At 39.3% G+C, this 24,034-nt stretch overlaps 1 protein-coding gene across 1 annotated transcript in view; it reads left to right on the plus strand.

The window, feature by feature from the left end:
• Window positions 1–2,937: 2,937 nt before the first annotated feature.
• Window positions 2,938–24,034, plus strand: part of FBXL17 (F-box and leucine rich repeat protein 17) — a 449,075-nt gene continuing 427,978 nt past the window's right edge. The window contains exons 1-3 of the mRNA XM_082836314.1: window positions 2,938–4,002; window positions 14,980–15,102; window positions 18,685–18,942. Of these exons, the coding sequence (XP_082692440.1) occupies window positions 3,010–4,002; window positions 14,980–15,102; window positions 18,685–18,942 (1,374 nt within the window). The 5' untranslated portion in view covers window positions 2,938–3,009. The remainder of the gene's footprint in view (window positions 4,003–14,979; window positions 15,103–18,684; window positions 18,943–24,034) is intronic.

The raw sequence follows: 24,034 nt of genomic DNA on the forward strand, positions 1-24,034 counted from the left end.
ATGTTTTGTGAGATTGTTTTTGTACAACAGAACACTCAAACCTATTTGAGAATGCCAGTAACACCAAGGCCTAGCAAATAGTTCCAGGCCAGCTCCTGGTTGTTCAGGCTGCTTTCCTTTTTCTCATTAAAAAGGCCATCCAGTGCTATAATTATCTCTAAATTGCAATTTATCACTCTTACTCATAATTCTGTCTCCTGAATATTTAGAATACTTATCAGTATTATCACTTAGGGTAATGAGTTCTAAAACTCATTATAGCTCTGGTGGCAATAGTAGTAGCTTAATCCTTATTAAAACATATGAAACCCTCTGCTACATGCTGTGGTACAGCAGCCACCTGCTTGTGGCTGAATGGCTCTGGAATTGGAAGAACCAGTGCTGTATATTTCAGAAACCACTTCAAAAGTCTCAGAGTCACTTGTCTCACCTCTGAAAACAAGAAGATGTAGTTAGATTTTATGTGTAGTTCTGATAGGTCTGCATGGTGCCAGGCTGTTTGTGTAGTAATCACATGGGGAGCTTGATAAAATCAGGTAAAAATTCTAGGCCTCCAACTCCAGGGTCTAATTCAGCCTAAATTTTTTGAGATTCCTTCATGTTGTTTCCCTCCCTCCCTTCCTTTTAATTGCTGAGTAGTGTTCTATCGAACGAGCATACCAGTTTAGCCATTCTTCTACTGATGGACATCTAGGTTGTTTGTAGATTTTAATTGTCATGAATAAAGCTGCTATGAACATTTTTGCACAAGTCTTTTTGTGTGTATAGCTTTTATTTTTCTTCGATAAATACCTATAAGTGGAATTGCTAGGTCATAATGTGTGTTTAATTTATATGAAGCTAATGGGTCCACAATTTTGACACAGAGAGAGTAATAAAAAGGCTTAGAACACACTCTCCTTTTGCTCAAAGTGTAGCCTGGAAGAGATGCAAAGGATTTGTTATAAGGCCTCAGGTAACCCTGTCACTCCTAACTTCCCTTCCTCACCAGTGAAGCTCTGGGGCCCTGAAAGAATCCTTTAAAGTCAGAGGGATGAAAGCTGTGTGGATAATACCTGCAGGTAAATGTAGTTTGGGCAGTGCCTTGATAGAAATGTATGTTAAACCCTTTGATGAATCTTTGCCTCTAGGTTTCTTGGAATTCCATCTCACTGTTCTTAAGCTGAGAAAGGGAGATCCCTGAATGCTGGCAGACCAAAAATAAAAGTGACTCCTGACAAAGAGGCCTCTATTAGCAAAGGTTTGATGGTACGTTGGGTGAAGGTGGGGTGAGGCTGGCCACTGTGGTGGGAAAGTCAGGCATGCTCAAACAAAGGTTTTTACGCTGACAGGCCTTGAATATTGCAATACTGCTTCCTCAGTCAGTTCTCTCAGTTACCCTTAGTAGCTTTTAAAAACATCGGCCACCTTCCACCCTTCAGTATGTAACCAGGCTCCACTTAAAGTAGAGACAATTTGAAAGGAACTCTTTCACTTTCTTGCCAAAAATGTCCACCTATCTGTATTCAACCTTGATCTATCTTTTCCTCCTTCCTTCCAGTCACAGTGAAGACGGTATCCCTCCCAAGGTAATCGTCACTCCATCTTCTCAGGGGCCTTGTTGTATTATCTCTTCTCATTTCCCTACTTCCTCCTTTATATTGGCTCATTCCCATCAGCATGTCCAATTCCTTGCAAAGCCTCTCCCGATTTCTCCCTTGTGAAAACTAACCTTCTCTCAACACCAGGTACTGCTCCTAGTTATTGCCTTCTTTCTCTGGTCTCATTGTAGGCAAATCTTCTAAAGGGTTGTCTGCCAAGACTCTTTTTCATCTGGGTCTCCCAAGTCTGCCTAGAACCTTTTATCTTAGAGCAGGCACTGCATAATCATTTTTAAAGTACTGTACCTGATGGATGGATAGATGGGACTTGGAGGGTGCAGACGATAAAGTCATCCATAGCTTGCAGCCTGGGATGTTGGATGACTAACTGGGTTGAAAAAACTGTTTATCTTTCTGGTGTGTATAAATAATTTGATATATGCTTTCATTCTGAAATAAAGTTATGGAAAGTCAGTAGTCTGTCACAAGCAACAAGTATGCAAACAAGTGGAGAAACACTGCAGTGCCGCACTACCTGCTGTTAGTTCCTTACGTGAGAACTGGAGTCCTCACCAGCCCAGGGCCGCGCATCTGCCACTCCACCCGAGGGGCCGCCGGGGACCCAAGTCGGCCTTCAGGCGGAATCGAGTTTACCTATTCTTCGTGGCCCGGGTCTCCGAGTCGGGAGGTGGGGGTGAAAGAAAGAGCCGAGCGGCTCCCGGCCAATGGCAGTCCTTGAACTTATACCTAGAGACGTCAGCGCGGCAGTGCAAACGGATGCCACACAGCTGGCTCGGAAGCTTCTCCTCCCGCCCCACAAAAGGGGCGTGGGCTACGCGAAACCTTGGGCAACGGGAGGGAAGGGCGCGCGCAGCTCCCCGCGAGCCCCGCACCCTCGCCGGCCCGCTTCCCAGCAGTCCCCACCCGTCCCGGGTGAGCAGCCGGGCGCCCGCGCCCCCGCCCCGAGCGCGCCGCTGCCGCGGCTCCGCCCCCTCCCCGAGCAGGTCGCGCGCTCCTGCGGCTCCGAGCTGTGTCGCGGGCGCGCGCGCCGCCAGCGGAGCCGCAGTTAAAGTGGTCCGAGCCGGACCCCGCGTTCCCCCTGCAGCCGTACTGACTGACTGAGCCGGCAGGCTCGTTCCCTCCGTCGCGTCCCCAAAGCTCGCGCCCATCGTTCTCCCGGCTTCCCGGGGCAAAGCATGTAGCCCCCATCCGGCGCCAGACCGGCCCGCAGCTGACGCCCACCCCCCCCCACCGTCGCGTGTGTGCCCGTGTGTGCGTGTGTGTGCGTGTGTGTGCGCAAGGCGGGCGACCCCGCCGCCCGCCGCGGGCCCGAGGCCCAGCCAGAGAGGGGCCTGCCTCGCTGCCGGGAGCCCGGCTGTCCGGGCCTCCCTACTTCTCTATCCCGGTCCCCCTCCTCGGGGCCTTCTATATGGGCCACCTTCTCTCGAAGGAGCCGCGTAACCGCCCAAGCCAGAAGAGGCCTCGCAGTTGCAGCTGGTGCCGCCGCCGCCGCCCTCTCCTCAGGCTGCCCCGCCGGACCCCGGCCAAGGCGCCCCCCCAGCCGGCGGCGCCCCGGAGCCGGGACTGCTTCTTCCGCGGGCCCTGCATGCTCTGCTTCATCGTGCACAGCCCCGGCGCGCCCGCCCCCGCCGGCCCAGAGGAGGAGCCGCCGCTCTCGCCGCCGCCGCCGCGGGACGGGGCCTACGCCGCGGCCGCCTCCTCGCAGCACCTGGCGCGGCGCTACGCGGCCCTGGCCGCCGAGGACTGCGCCGCCGCCGCCCGCCGCTTCCTGCTATCCTCGGCCGCCGCCGCCGCCGCCGCCGCCGCTTCGGCCTCGTCGCCCGCCTCCTGCTGCAAAGAGCTGGGGCTGGCCGCGGCAGCCGCCTGGGAACAGCAGGGCCGGAGCCTCTTCTTGGCCAGCCTGGGGCCCGTGCGCTTCCTGGGGCCGCCTGCCGCCGTGCAGCTCTTCCGGGGGCCGCCGCCGCCGGCCGAGCCCCCCACGCCTCCCGAGATGGTGTGCAAGCGGAAGGGGGCCGGGGTCCCCGCCTGCACCCCCTGTAAGCAGCCCCGCTGTGGCGGGGGGGCCTGCGGCGGCGGTGGCGGCAGCGGAGGAGGAGGAGGACCTGCGGGGGGAGGCGCCTCGCCGCCGCGGCCCCCCGACGCCGGCTGCTGCCAGGGCCCAGAGCAGCCACCGCAGCCTCTCTGCTCCCAGCGCTCCTCTCCCACTTCGGAAGGTGCCCCCACAGAGGCCGGTGGGAACGCCGTCCGAGCGGGGGGCACCGCCCCCTCGCCCGCCCAGCAGCACCACGAATGCGGCGACGCGGACTGTCAGGAGACCCCCGAAAATCCGTGCGACTGTCATAGGGAGCCATCCCCCGAAACCCCAGACATCAATCAGCTGCCGCCATCCATCCTGCTCAAGGTGGGTCCGGGCGAGTGGCGCGGGGATGCGCGCTGCCCCCCAACCCCGGCCCCCGCCTCGGAGGTTTTCTCTCTCCTCCCTCTAGGCACGGAGGAGGGGGTTCCCTGACAGCCGGAGACGTCCGAAGGGGAGATTGGGAAGCCAATGGGGAGGATGCCTATGGCATATTATTGAAGTAGAAAAACTTGGAGTCTACTAAATGTCTTTTAATAGCTTGGGTCTGTTGCGCATAATTCAGGGTTCATCTATTATTAGATTCCCAGCCCAGTGGTTTAGAAACTATTCGTAAGTTTTGTGTGAAATATTGTTTTATCACTTGAGCAGTTTACACTGACTGGGTGAAGACTTTGTATATTAGTGTTTGAAAGTCTTCAAACAGTATTTTCAGGTTTGATAGCTGCTAGTTGATGTCAAAAACAGTTAATTTTATTGATCATTTACCATGATCAGGCACTGTGCCAGAGCTTTATATACATAATATCTCATTTAATCCTTCAGTTAACGTTGTGAGAGAAATATTGTTAACATCCTTACTTTATACAAGAAGAAACTGATATTTCAGTGCCATGTGCCTACAGTAGTAAGTCAGGCAGAAGTGGTCTTTGCTCCTATGGAGCTTACAGTCTAGTGGGGCGTGAAGAGGTTGAATGACTTGCCCAAGGTCACACACAGACAGTAAGGGGCAGATCTGGGGAATTTAGGCCTGCCTGACTTGAAAACCCTTTTATTTATGCTGTGTTGTATTACCTTTGTACATTTTAACCCTTACATAAAAGCATACAGATTACCAGAAGGTAAGGACAAATGTATTTTTTGTTGGGGGATAGATGAGTGGGGGAAGAGGTAGGTGTCTTGTGGGAGCCTTGTCTCGCAACTACTAAGTAAAATTTGCAATTTTGTCAATGCTAGTGCTAGTCACGTAGTTATGTGATAGTTTGTAGTAAGCTATTATTAAAAAGTTATTTTTTCCCTCATTTTCTCTCTTCTCTCCCACCCCCACATCTGCAGCTTTCTGAAGCTTAATAAATATAAACCTGGTTACTCAGTGTGGATGATATTTAAGACTAGATAGAAAAACCTAGATAAGAATTTGGCTACTTTTATTGTTACTGAAGTAAGTGTCATCAATTATAATTGTTGACAGTATAATTATATACTGTCAACAATATACTTTGATTAGACTTTTTGCATATTTGTAATCCTGTGTGTTTGGGTCTGTTTTATTGTGATATTAATATTTTTGTAAATAATATAGCAAAGGAGTGGGAAAGCTTACCTTTTCCTTGTGTCCAAATGTAATTGTTTAATTTACAGAGGTGTATTTTTGGAGGAGTAATCGCCACCTCTGTATGTTCAGGGTGTGCATTTTAGGGCGGAGGAAACATTCTTGAACCTTTTAAATTAGTGGATGACATGGACAAATTAAATATCAGCGAATACTTGGTATAGAGGTTTGATTGCTGTCTTGTTTGGTAAGTAAGACTGTTTAAAAATAAAACCAAAACCAGGTACTTCCCACTTTCTACCTAAACCATTATTATTTCATGAAATAGAGAATATTAATACAAAAACAAAAGAAAGAAAAAAAAGGTGGTAGGACATGATTTCATAATAAAGAGACTTATATAGAATAAGTTTATTTCATTTGCTACATTGTTCTTTTCCACATTTTTGCTAGGGACTGTTGAAAACCTGATCTAAGGGACATTTGGGGAAATTACTCATTGGACTTACCTATTGTGTTGGAGTATTTAGACATGTTATATAGATTTCCATTACTTGTATTAGAAACTTGGATAAAGATACTCTGTGTGGTTTTCATGGTCCTGGTGGTGTTCAGCACAGAGTGAGTCAGACTGTCTGGAATGAATTGAAATCGAAGTTTTTTAGTGTTTACCAACCGAAGTAGAACTTTTGGGGATAAGGCTTTGGGGGGCAGAGGCTCTGGTGACACAGATAGTGTTCATTGCTCTATCTTCTCCCCTAAGTACAGTGCCTGGCATTTAATAGCACTCAGTAAATATTGATGAACAAGTGAATGACCAGGTTTTTAGGAAGTCTGGGCTGAGACTCTGGGTGAATATGCCATGCCAGTAAGGGAAGTCTCTAAGGAGTGTTTCTATCCTGAGTTGTTTTGAGCCACAGTAGAGCCATTGGATGGTGAAGAGTTTCTGGCTCTGTTTAGGCGTGGAGAAGAGAAGACTTAGGGAGCTATGACAATTTTCTTTACAGTACCAGAGAGTTGTTGCATAGAGAGGCACAAATCCATTATCCCCATTAGAAAGTATGTCCTACTCTCCTGATAATGGGCGATAACTTCTATAATTGTATTGCTGCGGCCTTTGTACCAGAAGTTACTACAGTTGTAGAAAAGGGGGATGTGGAGGGGAGAGAGTTTGGGAGAGAGACGTGAGGAAATGTGATTCAAAGATGTTTTTAGGGAAGTTGACTCAAACTACCATACTTGCTCAGTTTTTTCCAGGTATGGCAACAGCAAAAGAAAACTAAATTCTTTCTACTGTGGTTCATAGGCAGATTTTTTGGCCCAATATCAATAGGGCTTTTTCTTTTTCAATTTTACTTTTATGTAAGTAGTATTACTTGTTTTAAAATATTCAAATAATGCCCGTAAAGCAAAAGTTGGCCTTGGTTCACCCCCTACTCTCCTATCTAATTTTCTCTCCAGAGGTCACTAACCACTGTTATCAGTTTAGATTTTTCCTCTAGACTTGTACTGTGGAGTACAGTAGCCTCTAGCCACATGTTGCTATTTAAATTTAAAGTAGTTAAAATGAAATAAAATTTAAAATTCAGTTTCTTAGTCACAGTAGCTGCATTTCAGGGATCAGTAGTCATGCGTGGCTGGCAGCTACTGTACTGGACTGTGCAGTTCCAGAATATTTTTTTCTTTGTAGAGAGCCCTGTGTAAAACTTCATAGCCTTTCGTAAATGGCAGCAAAATGTACATGTTCTGCAATTGTTTTCATTAACAGTATGATTTGGAGGGTTTTTTTTATTAGTGAGTGTATGGTTTCCTTCATTCTTTTTAACTGTTGTATAGTATCCCATAGTATTATGCCATACTATATTTATTTCAGTATGGTATAATTGGATGTTTTCAATTTATTACTATTGTAAACAATGCTAATAGATGTTTTCTATGCACATGTGGTCATTTTTCTAGGGTAGATTTCAAGAAGTGGAATTTCAGGGTTGAAGAATGTGATTCTCTGAAAATTTAAAAGTCCTTTCTAACTGTAGGAGCTCTGTAAAGATGAAATGAATTTTTTCTTAAAATGGTGAACTTCATTGGAAATCATAGTTATGTAACTTCAGGAAGAGACCTTTGAGGTCATCTTGTCACTCCCTACTTCTTATGCATGAAGAAACAGGCCTGTAGAAGTGATATGGCTTACCCCAAGACATTTCAGATAGTGAATGGCAGACCCTGGGCTAGAACCCAGCTCAGTGTTTCCAGGTTTAGAGATCTTTTCAACATATGGTGTAAAAGGGCTTAAATAGTCTTCTCTCAGAAATTTATGAAAGAGATTCCTGAATTAGGGAGTGGGGGGAAGCTTACACCAGCCAACATCTAACCATTATGAGTCAGAGGCTAATTTTATAATTGGGTCTGTAAGGTTGAATTGTGTCTTTAAATATTAGAAATTTGAGAAGCAGGGACTGGCTCTTCAAAGGTCAACTGTGGGAATAGCATTTCCTAAAGTACTTAAGCCTGTTACATATGATCTTGGACTGGTAAATGGATTGTTTTGGATCACATAAGCTAGCTTCAGTCTTTGCTACCTGTTGCCTTTATTACTTTAAGCAACCTTACCTACTGATATCACAATTATATTTTTATATAGTGGATCCACTATAACAGTTTTACCAAATGATAGCAATGGAATATTTTTCTTTAAGTAGTAGCTATTTGAGTAACTGGGTATTTTGAATCTATATTTAAATTTTAGAGGCTTTGTATGGTATATATTTAGATATCTTGCTCTCTGTCAGCAGACCATTTCTTTCCAAAGGAAACCAGGTGAGAGACCCAAAATCTATCACCATCATTAGAAAACCACTTCACCATGAATGCATCTCTGATAATGTATCAGTAGTTGTTAAATTTGTATTTTTATAGCTTTATTATGAACAGGTTGCTTTAGTGATCGAGGAAGAGTTTTATAAGAGAAGTGTGCTTTGGAGGAAAGCTTATGTATCTGATCTATTTTTTTCAAATATGAAAACAAGGATAAAAGCAATGACAATGGGAGTTGAAGAAAAAAAGTGATGCGACTTTTTAAAGCTTTGAATGTAGATTACTAGTGGGTAAGAGGAGCTAAGTTACATGTAGCTTTTCATGAGTGCTTTGACTTAAGGCTCCAGTACCAGATAAATTCTAGAAAGTATGGCTCTGGAGTTCTAGGGATGGTTTAGCCAGTGCTAAAATGGAGTGTCCTTAGGAAGTCAGGTTCAAGATTGTTCTTTGCTGGAGAATGCCTAGTAATCTTGGATAATTTAATCAAATCAGGCTACCAAAAGGTGAGATTTTTTTTCTTCTCATTTTGAGAAGGCTATACATTTTGGCGCCTTATAAAGAGTAGCTGTCAAGGGGAGTAACCTTAAGCTGTTCTTTACCAACATAAGATACCAAGTTGTATAAATGATAGGGAATGTAAGGGAAGATATGTGAAGGCAAATATGGAAGCATTTAATATTAAAATAATAGTTTCTTAAAAAGTTACTTACCTTTGGTTAAATATCCTGTTTTATGCTTATCAAGAATCTTGAAGCAACAAACATATATTGTCCAGCACTGGGAAATATAGCCATTATTTTGTAATGACTTTAAATGGAGTATAACTGTAAAAATATTGAATCACTATGTTGTACACCTGAAACTAATATAATATTGTGAATCAACTATACTTCAATTAGAAATAAAGAATCTTGCCCAAGTCTTGGCCAATTTGGTGTTCAAGTGATGTGGTAAGGGCATCCATGTGGTGGAAGAAGCTAGCAACAGTGATGGGAGATTGGTTACATGCATACATACATGCATGCATTCCCTCGCTCTGCCCTCTGAGAGGATCTTTGAGCAGCAATACGCAAGACAGTGAGTACACTTAGTGTCCAGATCTTAGCTTCTAAATATCATTCTCTGCTAAAAGGAATCAGTGTTCCTTGGAGAAATGACTGATTCCAGGACTGGGACAAGTAAAGCACAAGATGAGCTTGGAATATTTTGAGCCAGAATGCAAGGAAGTGCTCAGAGAATAATGGAAATATGTCAAAAGAACACATTATTTCATAGTGTCTCCTCCCAAAATACTTAAAAAAAAGTCTTGTTTTATTGAATTTTGTGACTGGCTTTCGAATAAAACTTATTCTTGTGTAAATATCTGACTTTGCTATAGACTAACACTCTATGTAGTAACAGTTGGGGGTTTTATTAGTTTGCTGTGCTTTAAATTTTAATGATTAAATTGTGAGAAATTATTTTACAGATTAGGAAATAGTTTTAGAATCTGTGACTTCCCTATGGCTGTACGGTTAGAAAAATACCAGAAAGGGAATTCCCTGGAGGTCCAGTAGTTAGGACTCACTGCTTTCACTGCCGGGGCCCAGGTTCAATCCTGGGTCGGAGAACTAAGATCCCCGCAAGCCCCGTGTGGCCAAAAAAAAAAAAAAAAGTACCAGAAATACGTTTTGTGTCTCTGTTTTTCTAAATGGTGCTTTATTCAACAGACTGTTTAGTAAATTTTACTTTCAAGCTTTTGGCAAGCAATATAAGTAGAATATTTAAGAAAGAGGCAAGATATGGTGTACATAGGAAAAAAATTGAAAAGGCCAAAAAAGTTAAACTGACATAGAGAAGATAGTCAATATAAAATAGCTACACAGATTTACTTCTTATATTTCTATAACTTGCATACAGTCTGCATGCTCATAAGCCTTAACTCCTTTTTGTAGTAATAGCTGATAGCACATAAGATCTCTTCATCAAGAAATGAAATGGCCAAATGTAGGTGTTGGCATGGTTGATTTTTAAGTACTGTAAAGGTCTGTGGGATATGTATGACCAAATGTTAAGCAGTGATACGTTCTCTGGAAGTTTTTTTAGTCTGAAGTATCTTCTGATACCTTATGTCAATGCCTCAGTCAAAAATAGAATCTTCAAGTTTTAGAAATATTTGGATATTGGCCTGGTAGTGATTAGTTCAGATTATATCAGTAATATGGCTTGTACATTTTCTGGTAATTAATAGCTTAGTTGCATTGTCCAGATCTGCCAATAAAGATCAAGAATATTAAGCATGTTTTCAACCCAGGTCCTGACTAGAAGTCAGTGTTGTTTCCCAATATCCATTCGCCTTATATTCTTTTTAGTAACAGTACCCATCGTGTTCTAGTTAGGCACATGATTACCTAACGAGAGACTTTCTTAGCCTCTCATATAGGGGTGGCTATGTGACTAAATATTGGATAATAGAATGTGAGTGGAAGCAATGTATATGACTTCCAGATCACACTATAAAAGGCAGCTGCTTGTCCTTTGCTTCCTCTTCCCTTTTCCAGGCCTAGACCACCTGTATTAAAAGAGTAACCCATTTTCAACCCTATAAATTAGGGCAGTGATGAAAGAGCAACAAGATATAAGATGATAGATCCCTCGATCTAATACAGCGTTAGAGTACCTACTTGGCTTGGACTTCTGTTACGCTCAAGACATTGCTAACAGGCCTGTGTTAAAGTAAGCAATTTCCTGGCTTGATGCAAGTGCCATTTCAGTTTTTTCATTGTCATTTTTTCCTCTTTCTTATTTAGCAAAAATGTTCCAGGCCAGTCCTTTACAGACCTATGTTCTCTTTCTTCAAAGCAACCTTTGAAATGTTCTTTCTCTTGAATCTCAGATGATCCAAAGATAATTCAGAAATGCCTTTGACCATATAATCTTGAAACCAGTGAATAAATCTCATGTCTTAGTGTCTCCCACAGAAACCTAGGTACATGTGCACAGATGTTTGTTAAATGAGTTAAGAAAATAGCATGGTGCATAGTAGTTTTTTTCTGAGGAGTTAGGATAGGGGCGAGATAGCATTTTAATGACAGAAAGAAAAGTGGGAATATTTAAACACGTGTTAGTTAATTATTTCTGTTTAACAAATTATGCAGTTTAAAACCACAAACATTTATTATCTCATATTTTCTGTGGGTTAGAATCCCTTTGTGGCTTAGCTGGGTCCTTCTGATCCAAGGTCTCTTATGAGGTTATATTCAGGTGTTTGTTGGGGCTACTCGACTGGGACTTGAGAATTTTCACCCAAGCTTACTTGCATGGTTTTTGGCAGGCCTCAGGTCCTTACTGGCCATTGGCCAGATGCTTAAGTTCCTTGCCATGCCATTTGGGCTTCTCCATGGGGCTAATCACATAGAGCAACAGAGTCGAGAACACTCAAAATGGAAGCCACAGTTTTCTTAATCTAATCTCTTCTGCCATAATCTGTTCATTAGAAGTGAGTCAGTAAATCCAGCTTACCCTCAAGAGGAGAGAATTACACAGGTGTAAATACCAGCAGGTGGGGTCATTGAGGGCCATTTTGTAGGTTGCCTACCACAAGCCATATGCAAAGATCTATTAAATATGCATTGGTATTTTAGCTGAGTATTCTGCCTTTTTACTTTTATCCATCTTTGCTGGTACTGGTTTTATCTTTACTCACTTATTAATTTCCTTTCACCTGAATAAATAAGACCCATCTAGATCTATCTAGATTAGTCAATTTTGTGTTAATGATAACAATCCTCTCACTTTTACAAAGGAGAAAACTAAGGTTCAAAGAAGGTACGATCGAAAGTCGGACATATTTTAAACAAGGTGTTTCTTGGTTCCAGTGACTATGTTCCACGAATCTTCTCTTTGTTAAGGGACAAATTAGCCCTTTAAAGCCATGTAGTCCTTTAACCTTAAACAAATGATCTAGTCTCTCTAAATCTCTCTAAATTCTCTCATCTATAGAATGAGAGGAACAAGCATTAAAAATATCCACCAGAGAGGGACTTCCAGCTTTGGAAGAGTTTGGTGAATCCTCTCCACGAACACAAAATAAATATATATAAATTATATATATATATATATATATATATATATATATATATATATATATATATAAAATAACTGGGAAAAATTGCCCAAAACTATTTGGGCTTTGGAAATTGACCAAAAGCACACAACAAAATGAGATGCATTTATTCTTAGGAAAACTACTAGAGCTTCAGGTAAGAATAGTGGAGGTCTACACCACACTTGAATGAGGCCCCTACTGTACCCTCGAACCCCAGTACCTTTGGCAAGAATCAGGAGTTTGGAAAACCAGCAGCTTAGGTGTCTTAAGAGGGTAACTTAGTTTGGGGCAATAAGTAACAACCTGTGTTTGTCAACTAAAAGTGATGAACTTGTTAGGAAAGAAATGGTGAAAACCCACATATTTGCAAGTCTCATGTTGTGGTGCCAGTTGGGATGAGTGGGGGACGAGCTAGGAGTTTAACAGGCAGACCTTGGAAAAGAGAGAACCATAAAGGGATAATAAGCTCTTAACATATCCTTGGCTTACTCTGAAACTATGCATTTGTGCAGGGGAGACTTGAGAGTATCTAGCAGAAAGCAAGGGCTAAAGCAGACTTGAGTATAAGCCTTGAATATGCTTTTCCCATCCCACGCACAGATTGGAGAGCAGACTTGAGATGTTTGAGCATATCTTTGCCCAAATAACTAGCTGGAAACTAAGCAATTTAGACACAGGTTGACATCCCTAGGAAGCCAGGCTAAAAAAAAAATATGAATAAGAATTAAAACTTGAGCAGAGACATTGAAACTTCAGGGGACTCATATCCTACCATTTAAGGCCAGGGAGATTAAAGTTGAAAAACAATTCTGAAAAGTAAATCAAATTCCAGAGTTGCTACAATATGTTATCTAAAATGTCTGGTTTTGAATGAAAAATTGAGACATGTAAAGAGACAGAAAAAAATGGAACCTATACTGAGAGAAAAGAAAGCAGTTAATAGAAACTGAGTAGGCACAGATATTAGACTTAGCAGATAAAAACTTTAAACTGCTATTATAAACATGTTAAAAGAATGGAAGGAAACATGATTTAAATTATAGAAGAATATGATAACATTGACCCAACAAATGGGAAATCTCAGTATGAAGAAGTGGAAAGTATAAAAAAGTATTCTTTGATGCTGTTGCAAATAGAAGTGCTTTCATATTTCATTTCTGATTTGTTCATTGCTAGTATAGAGAAATATTTGCTTATTAGCTCTAAATTTTTGTATGTATTTTTTTTTTCTGTATATAAGATCATGATATCTGTGACTATGGAACATTTTAATTCTTCCTTTCTAACCTGGATGCCTTTTATTTCTTTTCCTTACATAATTGCCCAGGCCAGAATCTCCAATACGATGTTGCATAGGAGTGGAGATGGTAGAAATCTTCTTCTTGTTCCTCATCTCAGGGGAAAACATTCAGTCTTTCACTATTAGGTATAATGATAATTGTGGAACTTTTATAGATGCCATCTATCACATTAAGGAAGTTTCCTTTTATTACTAGTTTTCTGAGTATTTTTTGTCAAGAAAGGGTATTGGAGTTCGTCAAATGCTTTTTCTGCATTAATTGAGTTGGTTGGGTTTTTTAAACCTTCATTTTATTAATATGGTTAAATGGATTAATATGTTAAATGGATTTATTTTTGCATGTTGAACCATCTTTGCATTCCTGGGATAGATCCCACTTGGCCATGGTGTATGATCCTTTTAATATGCTGCTGGATTCAGTTTGCTAATACAGTTGACCCTTGAACAACATGGATTTGAACTGTGCAGGTTTTCTTACATGCAGATTTCTTTTCAAGAGTAAATATTGTAGTAGTACATGATGCTTGGTTGGTTGAATCCATGGGTGAGGAACCGCTTATAGGGAGGGCCAACCAAAAGTGATACTTGGGTTTTCGACTGCATTGAGGGTTAGCACCCCAAACCTCTGCATTGTTCAAGGGTCAAATGTATTTTGTTAGGACTGTTTGCATTTAAATTCATAAGGAACGTTGGTCTATAGTTTTCTTGTGATGTTGGTCTATAGTTTTCTTGTGATGTTTCTGGCTTTGGTATGAGGGTAATGCTAACCTCATAGAATGAATTAGCAAGGGTTCCCTCATGCTCCAATTTTGGGAAGAATTTAAGAAGAATTTGTATTTGTTCTTCTTTAAATATATTACTATTGAGGCCATCCGGTCCTTGGTCTTTTGTTAGAAGTTTTTAGATTACTGATTTAATATTTCTACTTGTTATAGGTCTATTCAGATTTTCTATTTCTTCTGAGTCAGTTTTTTGTAGTTTTTATGTTTCTAGAAGTTTGTCTGTTTCCTTTAGGTTATCTAATTTGTTGGCATACACTGTTTATAATATTCTCTTATAATTCTGTTTTTGTAAGGCTGGTAATAATGTCTCTATTTATTCATGATTTTAGTAATTTGAGTGTTTGCTTTTTTTTTCCCTCTCTTGGTTGTGTTCTTAGCTTCTCCCATATCATACTTCCTCTTTAGGACAGTCCATAACAATGACTCTTTTAATAACGGCCACTTGTACTTAAGATGGTTTTCTGTTTTTAAAGTTGATTTTTCATGGCTGGAAAGGCGGCCACCCCCTTGCCTGTTGTGCCCCCTCGCCCTTCACACAACGCACTTTCATAGGGAACCTGGTGCTAAACCATTTGTAGATGACCTGCTTCTGGGTCAGGGTGTCTTACATAGCAGAGTAGCTCCCTCACTGCGATCTATTTTAAAGTCAGCCCTCGACAGAAAGGATAAATTAAAAAAAAAAAAAAGTAATTTTTTCTAACTGATGAAGACCTTTTCATTGCCTTTAAAATTTTTAGCGCATATTATGTGGTTCCTTTTTTATTCACAGATATTTTCCAATTTATCCCTGGATGAGCGTTGCCTTTCTGCATCATTGGTTTGCAAGTACTGGCGTGACCTTTGTTTAGATTTCCAGTTTTGGAAGCAGCTGGATCTTAGTAGTCGTCAGCAGGTATGGATTCTAATTCTAAAGAAACACTCAGGTTGACCTATTCAAAAAATATCTTTTTCCTTCTCAGAAATCACTTCTTTCACGCTGTTTTTCAAGATAGTTCAAATGACTGTAATCTATAATTCTGTGCTTTAGTAATTTTTTTTCAAATTCAAGTTGAAGCTAGGTTCCTATGATGAAGAATACATTTTTTAGTTTGGATTGGTAATTTTGGGTTGGTTCTTAATCCTCTTTGTCTTAGTCCTCTTCATTCCCCCCCCCCCCCCAGTTTTTACTACCTTTAAAAAGAGTTATTAAACTTTTCATTTTTTGGAGGGGTCATTTTACGAATATTAGTTTAATAGTAGAAAATAAGGCAAACATTTATATAGTGCTGCTGATGTGCCACGTACATACTGTTCAGTGAGCTTTATATGTGTTCATTTGATCAACCATCTTATGAGTTGATACTATCATTATCCCTATTACTTTATTATTATTATTATACTTTTCATAACAGTATACTTATAATGTTATTTTGTGTGAAGAAATGGAAGCAAAATGGAATAAGATAACTCATTTTGTTTTAATTTTCATTTTGATGAATTTTCTAATCCTCCCCATTGCCCGACTGCCAGTATGTTTATATGGTGGCATAAATTAGGAAAGAAGATAGTTAATAGTGCTTATTACAAATAATTTGTTGGACTTGTTAAATTCTTCCCTTAAACTTGGTTTTCAGAGCTTGGCATTGGAAACATAAAAAAGATATCCAATAAGAATAGGATTTTATTAGACTACTAAACCTGCTCTAAATCCTTCCATGATATTGTTAGTGATGTGCTGCTTAAATGTTTAACAGCTGGCTTTCAAAAACAAATGAGCAAAGAAAAAGCCCTGATTTGTTATATTTTCCAGTTTTTGTTGTACAAATATTTTCACCATGACCCATTTCAAGCTACCAATGTGATGTCACTGAATGTAGTGATATGACTGACTTCGAAAGTGGTATATACTATAGACTTTTGTGATTTGGTACAAGCCAACTCCAACACACCAGTGGTAGCATTTGTGTATGTTTATAGACACATGTACTTTAAACAAAATAAGCAAGTTCCTGAGCATTTGTGTATGAGTTTTCTTTTTGTTTTACTGCCTCATTGGTAAGAGGTTAAGACAGTTATAGAATTAGTTATTTACCTGTCCAGGTTCATGAAATTTGTGTCCAGGGGGAATGGTGAATATTTAGTTAGTTGTGGCTGGTACAGTGGAGAGAGGTAACGTGAAGTAATCCATTGGCTCTTTACTTCATTAGTCTTGGTTGTCTGAGCTATTTGTTACAAACTCAGACTAAGAAGAGCTTTTCCCCTCTCCTGGTAGTTAGATCTGGAGGTGAAAAAAGAAAAAAAAAAAAGAGAGGTATGCTGTTTCCAACAAGCGTAAACAAAGGTATTTTCAACCTTGGCTCTTAACTCCTTGTATCCCTCAACACTCCAATTCTTTCCTTTTTCATTTCTTTTTTTTTTTTTAATTAATTAATTAATTTATTTATTTTTGGCTGCGTTGGGTCTTCGTTGCTGTGTGTGGGCTTTCTCTAGTTGTGGTGGCCGGGGGCTACTCTTCATTGCAGTGCATGGGCTTCTCGTTGTTGCAGTGGCTTCTCTTGTTGCGGAGCACAGGCTCTAGGTGCGCGGGCTTCAGTAGTGGCACGCGGGCTCAGTAGTTGTGGCTCGTGGGCTCTAGAGTGCAGGCTCAGTAGTTGTGGTGCATGGGCTTAGTTGCTCTGTGGCATGTGGGATCTTCCCAGACCAGGGCTCAAACCTGTGTCCCCTGCATTGATGGGCGGATACTTAACCACTGCGCCACCAGGGAAGCCCTTCTTTTTCCTTTCTAAATTTCATCATGTGCATTTTCTCTCATCATTATTTTTACACAAAAGACTTGAATAATGTTAACTCTGTTTTCTTTTTTTGGAAATATGATTGGGCAGGGAATGTGTAGAGGTTGGTTTTTAAAATTTGTTTAAAGAATTGAGATGGCCATATGAATTTTTCAGCAGATGAATTTTAAGGTTACTTACAGGTAGCTTTGAGTCTTCCGAGAAAAACTTTTTCTTTTTTTTTGCGGTACACGGGCCTCTCACTGTTGTGGCCTCTCCCGTTGCGGAGCACAGGCTCCGGACGCGCAGGCTCAGCAGCCATGGCTCACGGACCCAGCCGCTCTGCGGCATGTGGGATCTTCCCGGACTGGGGCACAAACCCGTGTCCCCTGCATCGGCAGGCAGACTCTCAACCACTGCGCCACCAGGGAAGCCCTAGAAAAACTTTTTTTTAATGGACTTTTCTATGAAGTCTTCAGTGTGCTGAAACCCAAAATGATATATTGTCTAAGCTATGGATTTAGTTATATGTAATGTATTCTGATAAAAATAGTAAAACAATTGAAATGTATATACTTTGGTAGGTATCATCTCATAATAAGTGTGAAAAGTCAAGAGTCATACATCATGATGGCTGATATATACTATTTGTTGGGTTAAAAACAGAACCAACTCCAAATCTCAATACAATTTTGTTTGTGGGGAGTTTTTGGTGAGTTTGAAAGTTTAAAGTATGTTTTCCTAATAAGGATAGATTTTTAGGCGTTTAATGAAAACTAACACATACATTATCACTTGGTGTTTTCTGACACCAAATCTGTGTTTTTTTCCATTCTGACAACAAATTCTCTGACACCAAATGCGTGTCCAACAATTCAGTTCAATTATGACACTAACTCCTGGAGTTAATGCAGACCTCACAGGTTAAGGGCTCAGTCCCATAAGACTGTCTCCACTTCATATGCCAGTCACAAGTCCTAGGAGCCACCTATACTTTTGACTGACCAGCTGTAAATTTGGAAGTTCCCCCAACCCTCTCCTTAGGTGTGATAATTTGCTAGAATGATCACAACTCAGGAGAATACTATGTTCACTGATTTATTATAGAGGATGTAAACCAGGACCAGCCAAATGGAAAATACGCATAGGGCAAGGTATGGGGGGAGAGAGTTTGGAGCTTCTATATTGTTTACATCCACATTGACCTCCCAGCACTTTGATGTATTCACCAACCCAGAAGCCCTTCAAATCTCAGTGTTCAAGAGTTTTTATAATCCAGTCTCCAGCTCCCCTTCCCTCCCAGGAAATCGGAGGATGGGGCTGAAAGTTTCCACCCTCTAATCACATGGTGTTTGGTCTTTCTGGTGACCAGCCCCCATCCTGAAGCTATCTAGGGGCCCCAACTTAAGTCATTTCATTAGTATAAACTCAGGCATGGTAAAAGGGGCTTGTTAAAAATAACAAAAGACATTCCTATCACTCAGGAAATTCCTAGAACTTTAGGAGCTCTGTTCCAGGAACTGGAGACAAAGACCAAATATATTTTTTTATTATACCACAGTTCTTATTATGCTTTAATATTAAGTAAGAAGGTTTTCTTTTGATTGTGGTTTTCATGCTATAATCTAATTATTATTTATTGGGGAGAATTTAATAAAAGAATAGAATGTAAGTTTCTACTTTTAGCAGATTTTTAAATTTATTGCTTTTCTTCTCTCTCATAGGTCACTGATGAATTATTGGAAAAAATTGCATCAAGAAGTCAAAATATAATTGAAATCAACATTTCTGATTGTCGCAGTATGTCTGATACTGGCGTGTGTGTTCTAGCATTTAAGTGTCCTGGACTTCTTAGGTATACAGCCTACAGGTGTAAACAGCTTTCTGACACCTCTATTATTGCGGTTGCTTCTCACTGTCCTTTACTTCAGAAAGTTCATGTAGGCAACCAGGACAAACTTACTGATGAAGGACTCAAACAGGTAAATTTTAGCATCTATAAAATGGTTTTACTTGTATTAACTCAACATGTTTTCTTGCAGCAACACTTTGAAAGATTGCTATGTTGTAGCAACATACATAGCAACATACATATTGTAATGTTCAGAGACTAAAATAAGTCATCCTTTTTATGTATCTATGAATATTTGGGTTAGTGAACTAGAGTTCCATGGCTGTAATTGATAAATTAACTTTTTTGTGTTTTTTAATAAGTGCCTGAACTTCTTTTACCAGCCATTTTATTAATTTATTCCTTTGTTACTTAAATTTTATGCGAAATTTTGCTTTAGGTAACAACAGTATGCAGTTTGGGTCAGCATGAGGTTTTAAAAATTAACTTTTAATTCCTCTTTTATGTTACTAGATGACATGCTTACATGTTTTAAAATATCTTTTAAATGGAAGTCCAAGTTAAGGAGTATAAAATGAAGAAAAAGATGGTAATTACCTATATTAGGAGCAATAATTGGATTAAATATAGTATCATGTGTATTTTCTGGTTGATTCACTTTCTTTGGAAATGGTATTTAAGGTTTCTTGCCTCAGAGTGGATATTGAATGGATTCTATGTGCCAGTCCCTGAATTTGTGAATATTTAGTAATATTCCCTCTATTGTACTAGGCACTTTTTGTAGTTTTTATTTAACCTTTGAAATAACTTTGTGGAAATAGTTGATTTAAACTCATTTTGTAAAGGGAGAGATTAAGGCTTAGAGAGATTAAGAAACTTGCCTAATGTGTAGTAGACAGTGGACCTGGGATTTGAAGCTTGGATTCTCCAAAGCCCTACTGCCCTACAGTCTTTCCATTTTTTCCATGCCAATAGACTGTACTCTTCTAGACCTTGAATAAAGGAGCCTGTTCCATGAGGGCAGAGGCTACACATGTACCACTCTACCCACAGTGCCCTTGGCAAATATTCGTTGGAAGAAAGAATTAATAATTCCACTCAAGAACTTTGTCAGAACTATTTTTTAAGTTTAGAATTGAGATGTAGTCCTAATAGTTCCCGGGAAAAACAGAGTATCAGTAAAGTCCTAGACTTAAGTCTGATCTGAGACGAAGTCAGAAATAATACGAAGATCCCTAAATTTATTGATTTATTTAAATATTTATTTATTTATTTGGTTGTGCTGGGTCTTAATTGCAGCACGTGGGATCTTCATTGCCACGTGTGAGATCTTTGTTGTGGCATGCAGGATCTTTTTAGTTGCAGCATGCAGGATCTTTTTAATTGCAGCATGTGGGATCTTTTAGTTGTGGCATGCAGGCTCTTAGTTGCCGCATGTGGGATCTAGTTCCCTGACCAGGGATCAAACCCGGGCCCCCTGCATTGGGAGCGCGGAGTCTTAACCACTGGACCACGAGGGAAGTCCCTGAAGATCCCTAAATTTAAACACTGCATATGAATTAACTGAAAGCTCAGTATTAGAAGAAATTTGGAAAGACTATCCTAAATAGTACTAGGTGTGTCAATCCAATTTATGTGTTAAGAATCCTGCAATTTATAAGGGAGCCTATTTTGTCTGCACAGGCTAATTGTGCAACAACAGTCTTACCTGTTGTAATATTTGTCCTGATCTATTTCTGCTATGTACAGGATTATTCACTAGCAAAGCATTTTATGAAGTTCTTAAGTCTGTTAAAACAAATTAATCTTTGAGGTAAATTATAAATTTTATAGACATGGCGTGATTTTTTTGTGACGGAAATTTCCCAGCAAGTTATACTTCACAATGAAACATTTTAAAAAGTCTATGTATTTATTAAGAAATGGATTAAATTTGCTATATATTTAAATCTGATATAACACAAATAGGTACCAGTTGACCAGAGTGCCAAGGGTGTTCCTTGTAAAAATAAGGTCATATTTATGGTTGAAATAGAGGGAAACTAAAAAGTTCGTTAAGGAACAAGACAATATGCCAGTTAAGTATTATGAATTTATCTAATATTTACAGCTTTGAGACTAATTATGTAAATCTTCCCTAGAATGTGAGGTATTTTGGAACCCATTAATTTATGATAGATTAGATGTTTGCTTCAGATTTTTATGGTTTCTGAATTATGAATTAGTTATATATGAAGTAATAATCTGATAAAAGTAGTAAAATAAATCGTTTTCATTCTAAGTAATTTTTAAAAGTAATTGCATATGAACCTCATTGCAGTACAATGAGTAATCCTTTCCTATGCTTAAGATGGTGCTGTGGTAGGGTGTGTCCTCTTTTAGCCTCTTTCTTCTGTTGGGATAGTGTTACGGTATAGTAGAAAGAGAATGGCTTTCATATATACACAAAATAGAAGTAAAACTTTTATGAAGTAATATATAGCCTTATGAACAGTGCAATTGATATTTTCTATTCTGTACTATTATGTTAAATAAATGTTGATCTTGATCCACTCAGTAAATTAATTTCATGACCCAGTGATATTTGATAAGCCCTGATGTGGACTACATTATACTTTTAGTGAATTAACAACTTAAAAATGTATAATAAAGTTTCAAAAGGCCTAGTATGGAGCCTTCATAATTGATTAATTTTCCTGGTATTTTTTTCTTTTTTACTCTTAAACATAGCAATTGATTGAATTGTTGCTTCTGTAGAGCAAGTTGAAAGGTTTGGAAAGCATGGACAGAGAACTAAAGGAATTCAAGAAAATGATGCATGAACAAAATGAGAATAGCAACAAAGAGCTAGAAAGTATAAAAAGGAATGAAGTAGGAATTTTGGTGCTGAAAAGTATAATTACTGATATAAAAAATTTAGTAGAAGGATTTAGCATCAAATATGAGCAGGCAGAAGAAAGACTCAGTGAACCTGAATAGGACAAATGAAATGATCATGTCTGAGGAGCAGAAAGAAGAAAGAATGAAGGAAAGTGAACAGAGTCTAAGGGACCTGTGGGATACCATAAAGTGAAGGGAGAGTGAAAGAGGCAGAAAGAGTATTTTAAGAAATGATATGGCCCAAACTGTTCAAATTTGGTGAAAGACATGAATCTATACATCCAAGAAACTCAGTGAACTCCAAGCAGGATGATTTCAAAGGGGCCTACATTAAAACACATAATAGTCTAATTTTCAAAAGCTAGAGCCAAAGAGAATCTTGAAAGCAACAGAGAAGTGATTCATAGCATACAAGGGATCCTTAATAGGATTAACAACTGATTTCTCATCAGAAACCATGGAAGCCAGAAAGCAGTTGGCTAACATATTTAAAGTGTTGAAGAAACAATGTCAACCAAGAACTCTGTATCTGGCAAAACTGTTCTCCAAGAATAAAGGTGACATTAAGATATTCCCAGGTAAACAAAAACTGAGGAAGTTCGTTTGTAGACTTGCCTTACAAGAAGTGGTAAAGAGAGTTCTTCAGGCTGAAATAAAAAGACACTAGATAGTAACTGAAAGCCATATGAAGAAAAAAAGAATGCGAGTATAAGTAACCACATAGGTAAATGTAAAAGATAGATTTATTGTATTTTTGGTTTTTAGCTGTGTTTTTCTATATGATTTAAAAGGCACATGTATAGAACAGTATTTATAAATCTTTGTTAATGGGCACATAATGTATCATCTGTGGTAATAACCATATAAAGCAGGAGGGATAGAGATGTACAGGAATAGGGTGTATACTATTGAAACCAACATGGTAATATTCAAATAAGGTTATTATAAGTTTCAGATGTTAATTGTAATCTCCATGATAACCATTAAGAAAATAACTAAAATATATACATGAAAGTAATAAGAAGAGAATCAAATGGTACACTGCATAAAATCTACCAAATACAAAAAGTGCAGTAATGGAGGAACTGAGGAACAACAATAAAAAAAGTATGAAACATACAGTAAATGAATAGCTAAATGGTGGAAATAAATCATTCTTTATCAGTACTTTAAATATAAATAGATTAAATTCTCTAAAAGGCAAAGATTGGCAGAATAAAAAAAAATCATGCATATAAAGTCTAAAAGAGACTCATTTCAGTTACAGACACAATGAGGTTGAAAGTAAAAGAATGGGAAAAGATATTCCACTCAAATACTAATAATCAAACAGAGCTAGAGTGGCTATACAGATGGTCCCCAGCTTATGATGGTTCAACTTAAAATTTTTCGACTTTATGATGGTGTGAAAGCCATATGCATTCAGTAGAAACTGTACTTCAGATTTTAAATTTTCATCTTTTCCCAGGCTGGCAATATGTGGTATGACACTCTCTTACAATGCTGGACAGTAGCAGTGAGCTGCAGCTCCCAGTCAGCCACACAATCATGAGGGTAAACAACTGATACACTTATAACCATTCTGTACCCATACAACTGTTCTCTTTTTCAATTTCAGTGAAATTACCAAAATACTCAACACTTTATTGTAAAACAGGCTTCATGTTAGATGGTTTTGCTCAACTATAGGCTAATATAAGTGTTCTGAGCCCATTTAAGGTATGCTAGGCTCAGCTATGATGTTCAGTGGGTTAAGTGTATTAATGCATTTTTGACTTACGATATTTTCAATTTATGATGGGTTTATCAGGATGTAAGCCCATTGTAAATTGAGGAAGATCTGTATTATCACCAGAAAAAAAATCAATTTTAAGTGAAAAAAGGTTGCAGGAAACAATGAAGGACATTATGTATTGATAAAAGTTTCAATTAATCAGGAAGATATAGCAATTATAAACATATATGACTCAAACAACACAGCCTCTAAATATATGAAGCAAAAATGGAAAGACTTGAAGGGAGGAAAAGACAGTTTTACATTAGTAGTTGAAGACTTTAATAATCTACTTTCGGTAATGGAGAGAACAACCAGAAAAGATCAACAAGAAACTAGAGGACTTGAACAATGCTGTATGCCAGTTATACCTAACAGGCATATACAGTAGGCTACACTCAACAACAGAAGAGTACACATGGAATATTCTTAAGATTAGATGATATTTTGGACCACAAAACAACTTTTAATAAGTCTGGGAAGATTGAAACCATGCAAGTATCTTTTTTGACTATAATGACATGAATCTAAGAATCAGTAACATGAAGAAATCTGGAAAATACACAAA

Source organism: Leucopleurus acutus (assembly GCF_964270905.1).
Source record: "Leucopleurus acutus genome assembly, chromosome: 3".
NCBI lineage: Eukaryota > Metazoa > Chordata > Mammalia > Artiodactyla > Delphinidae > Leucopleurus > Leucopleurus acutus.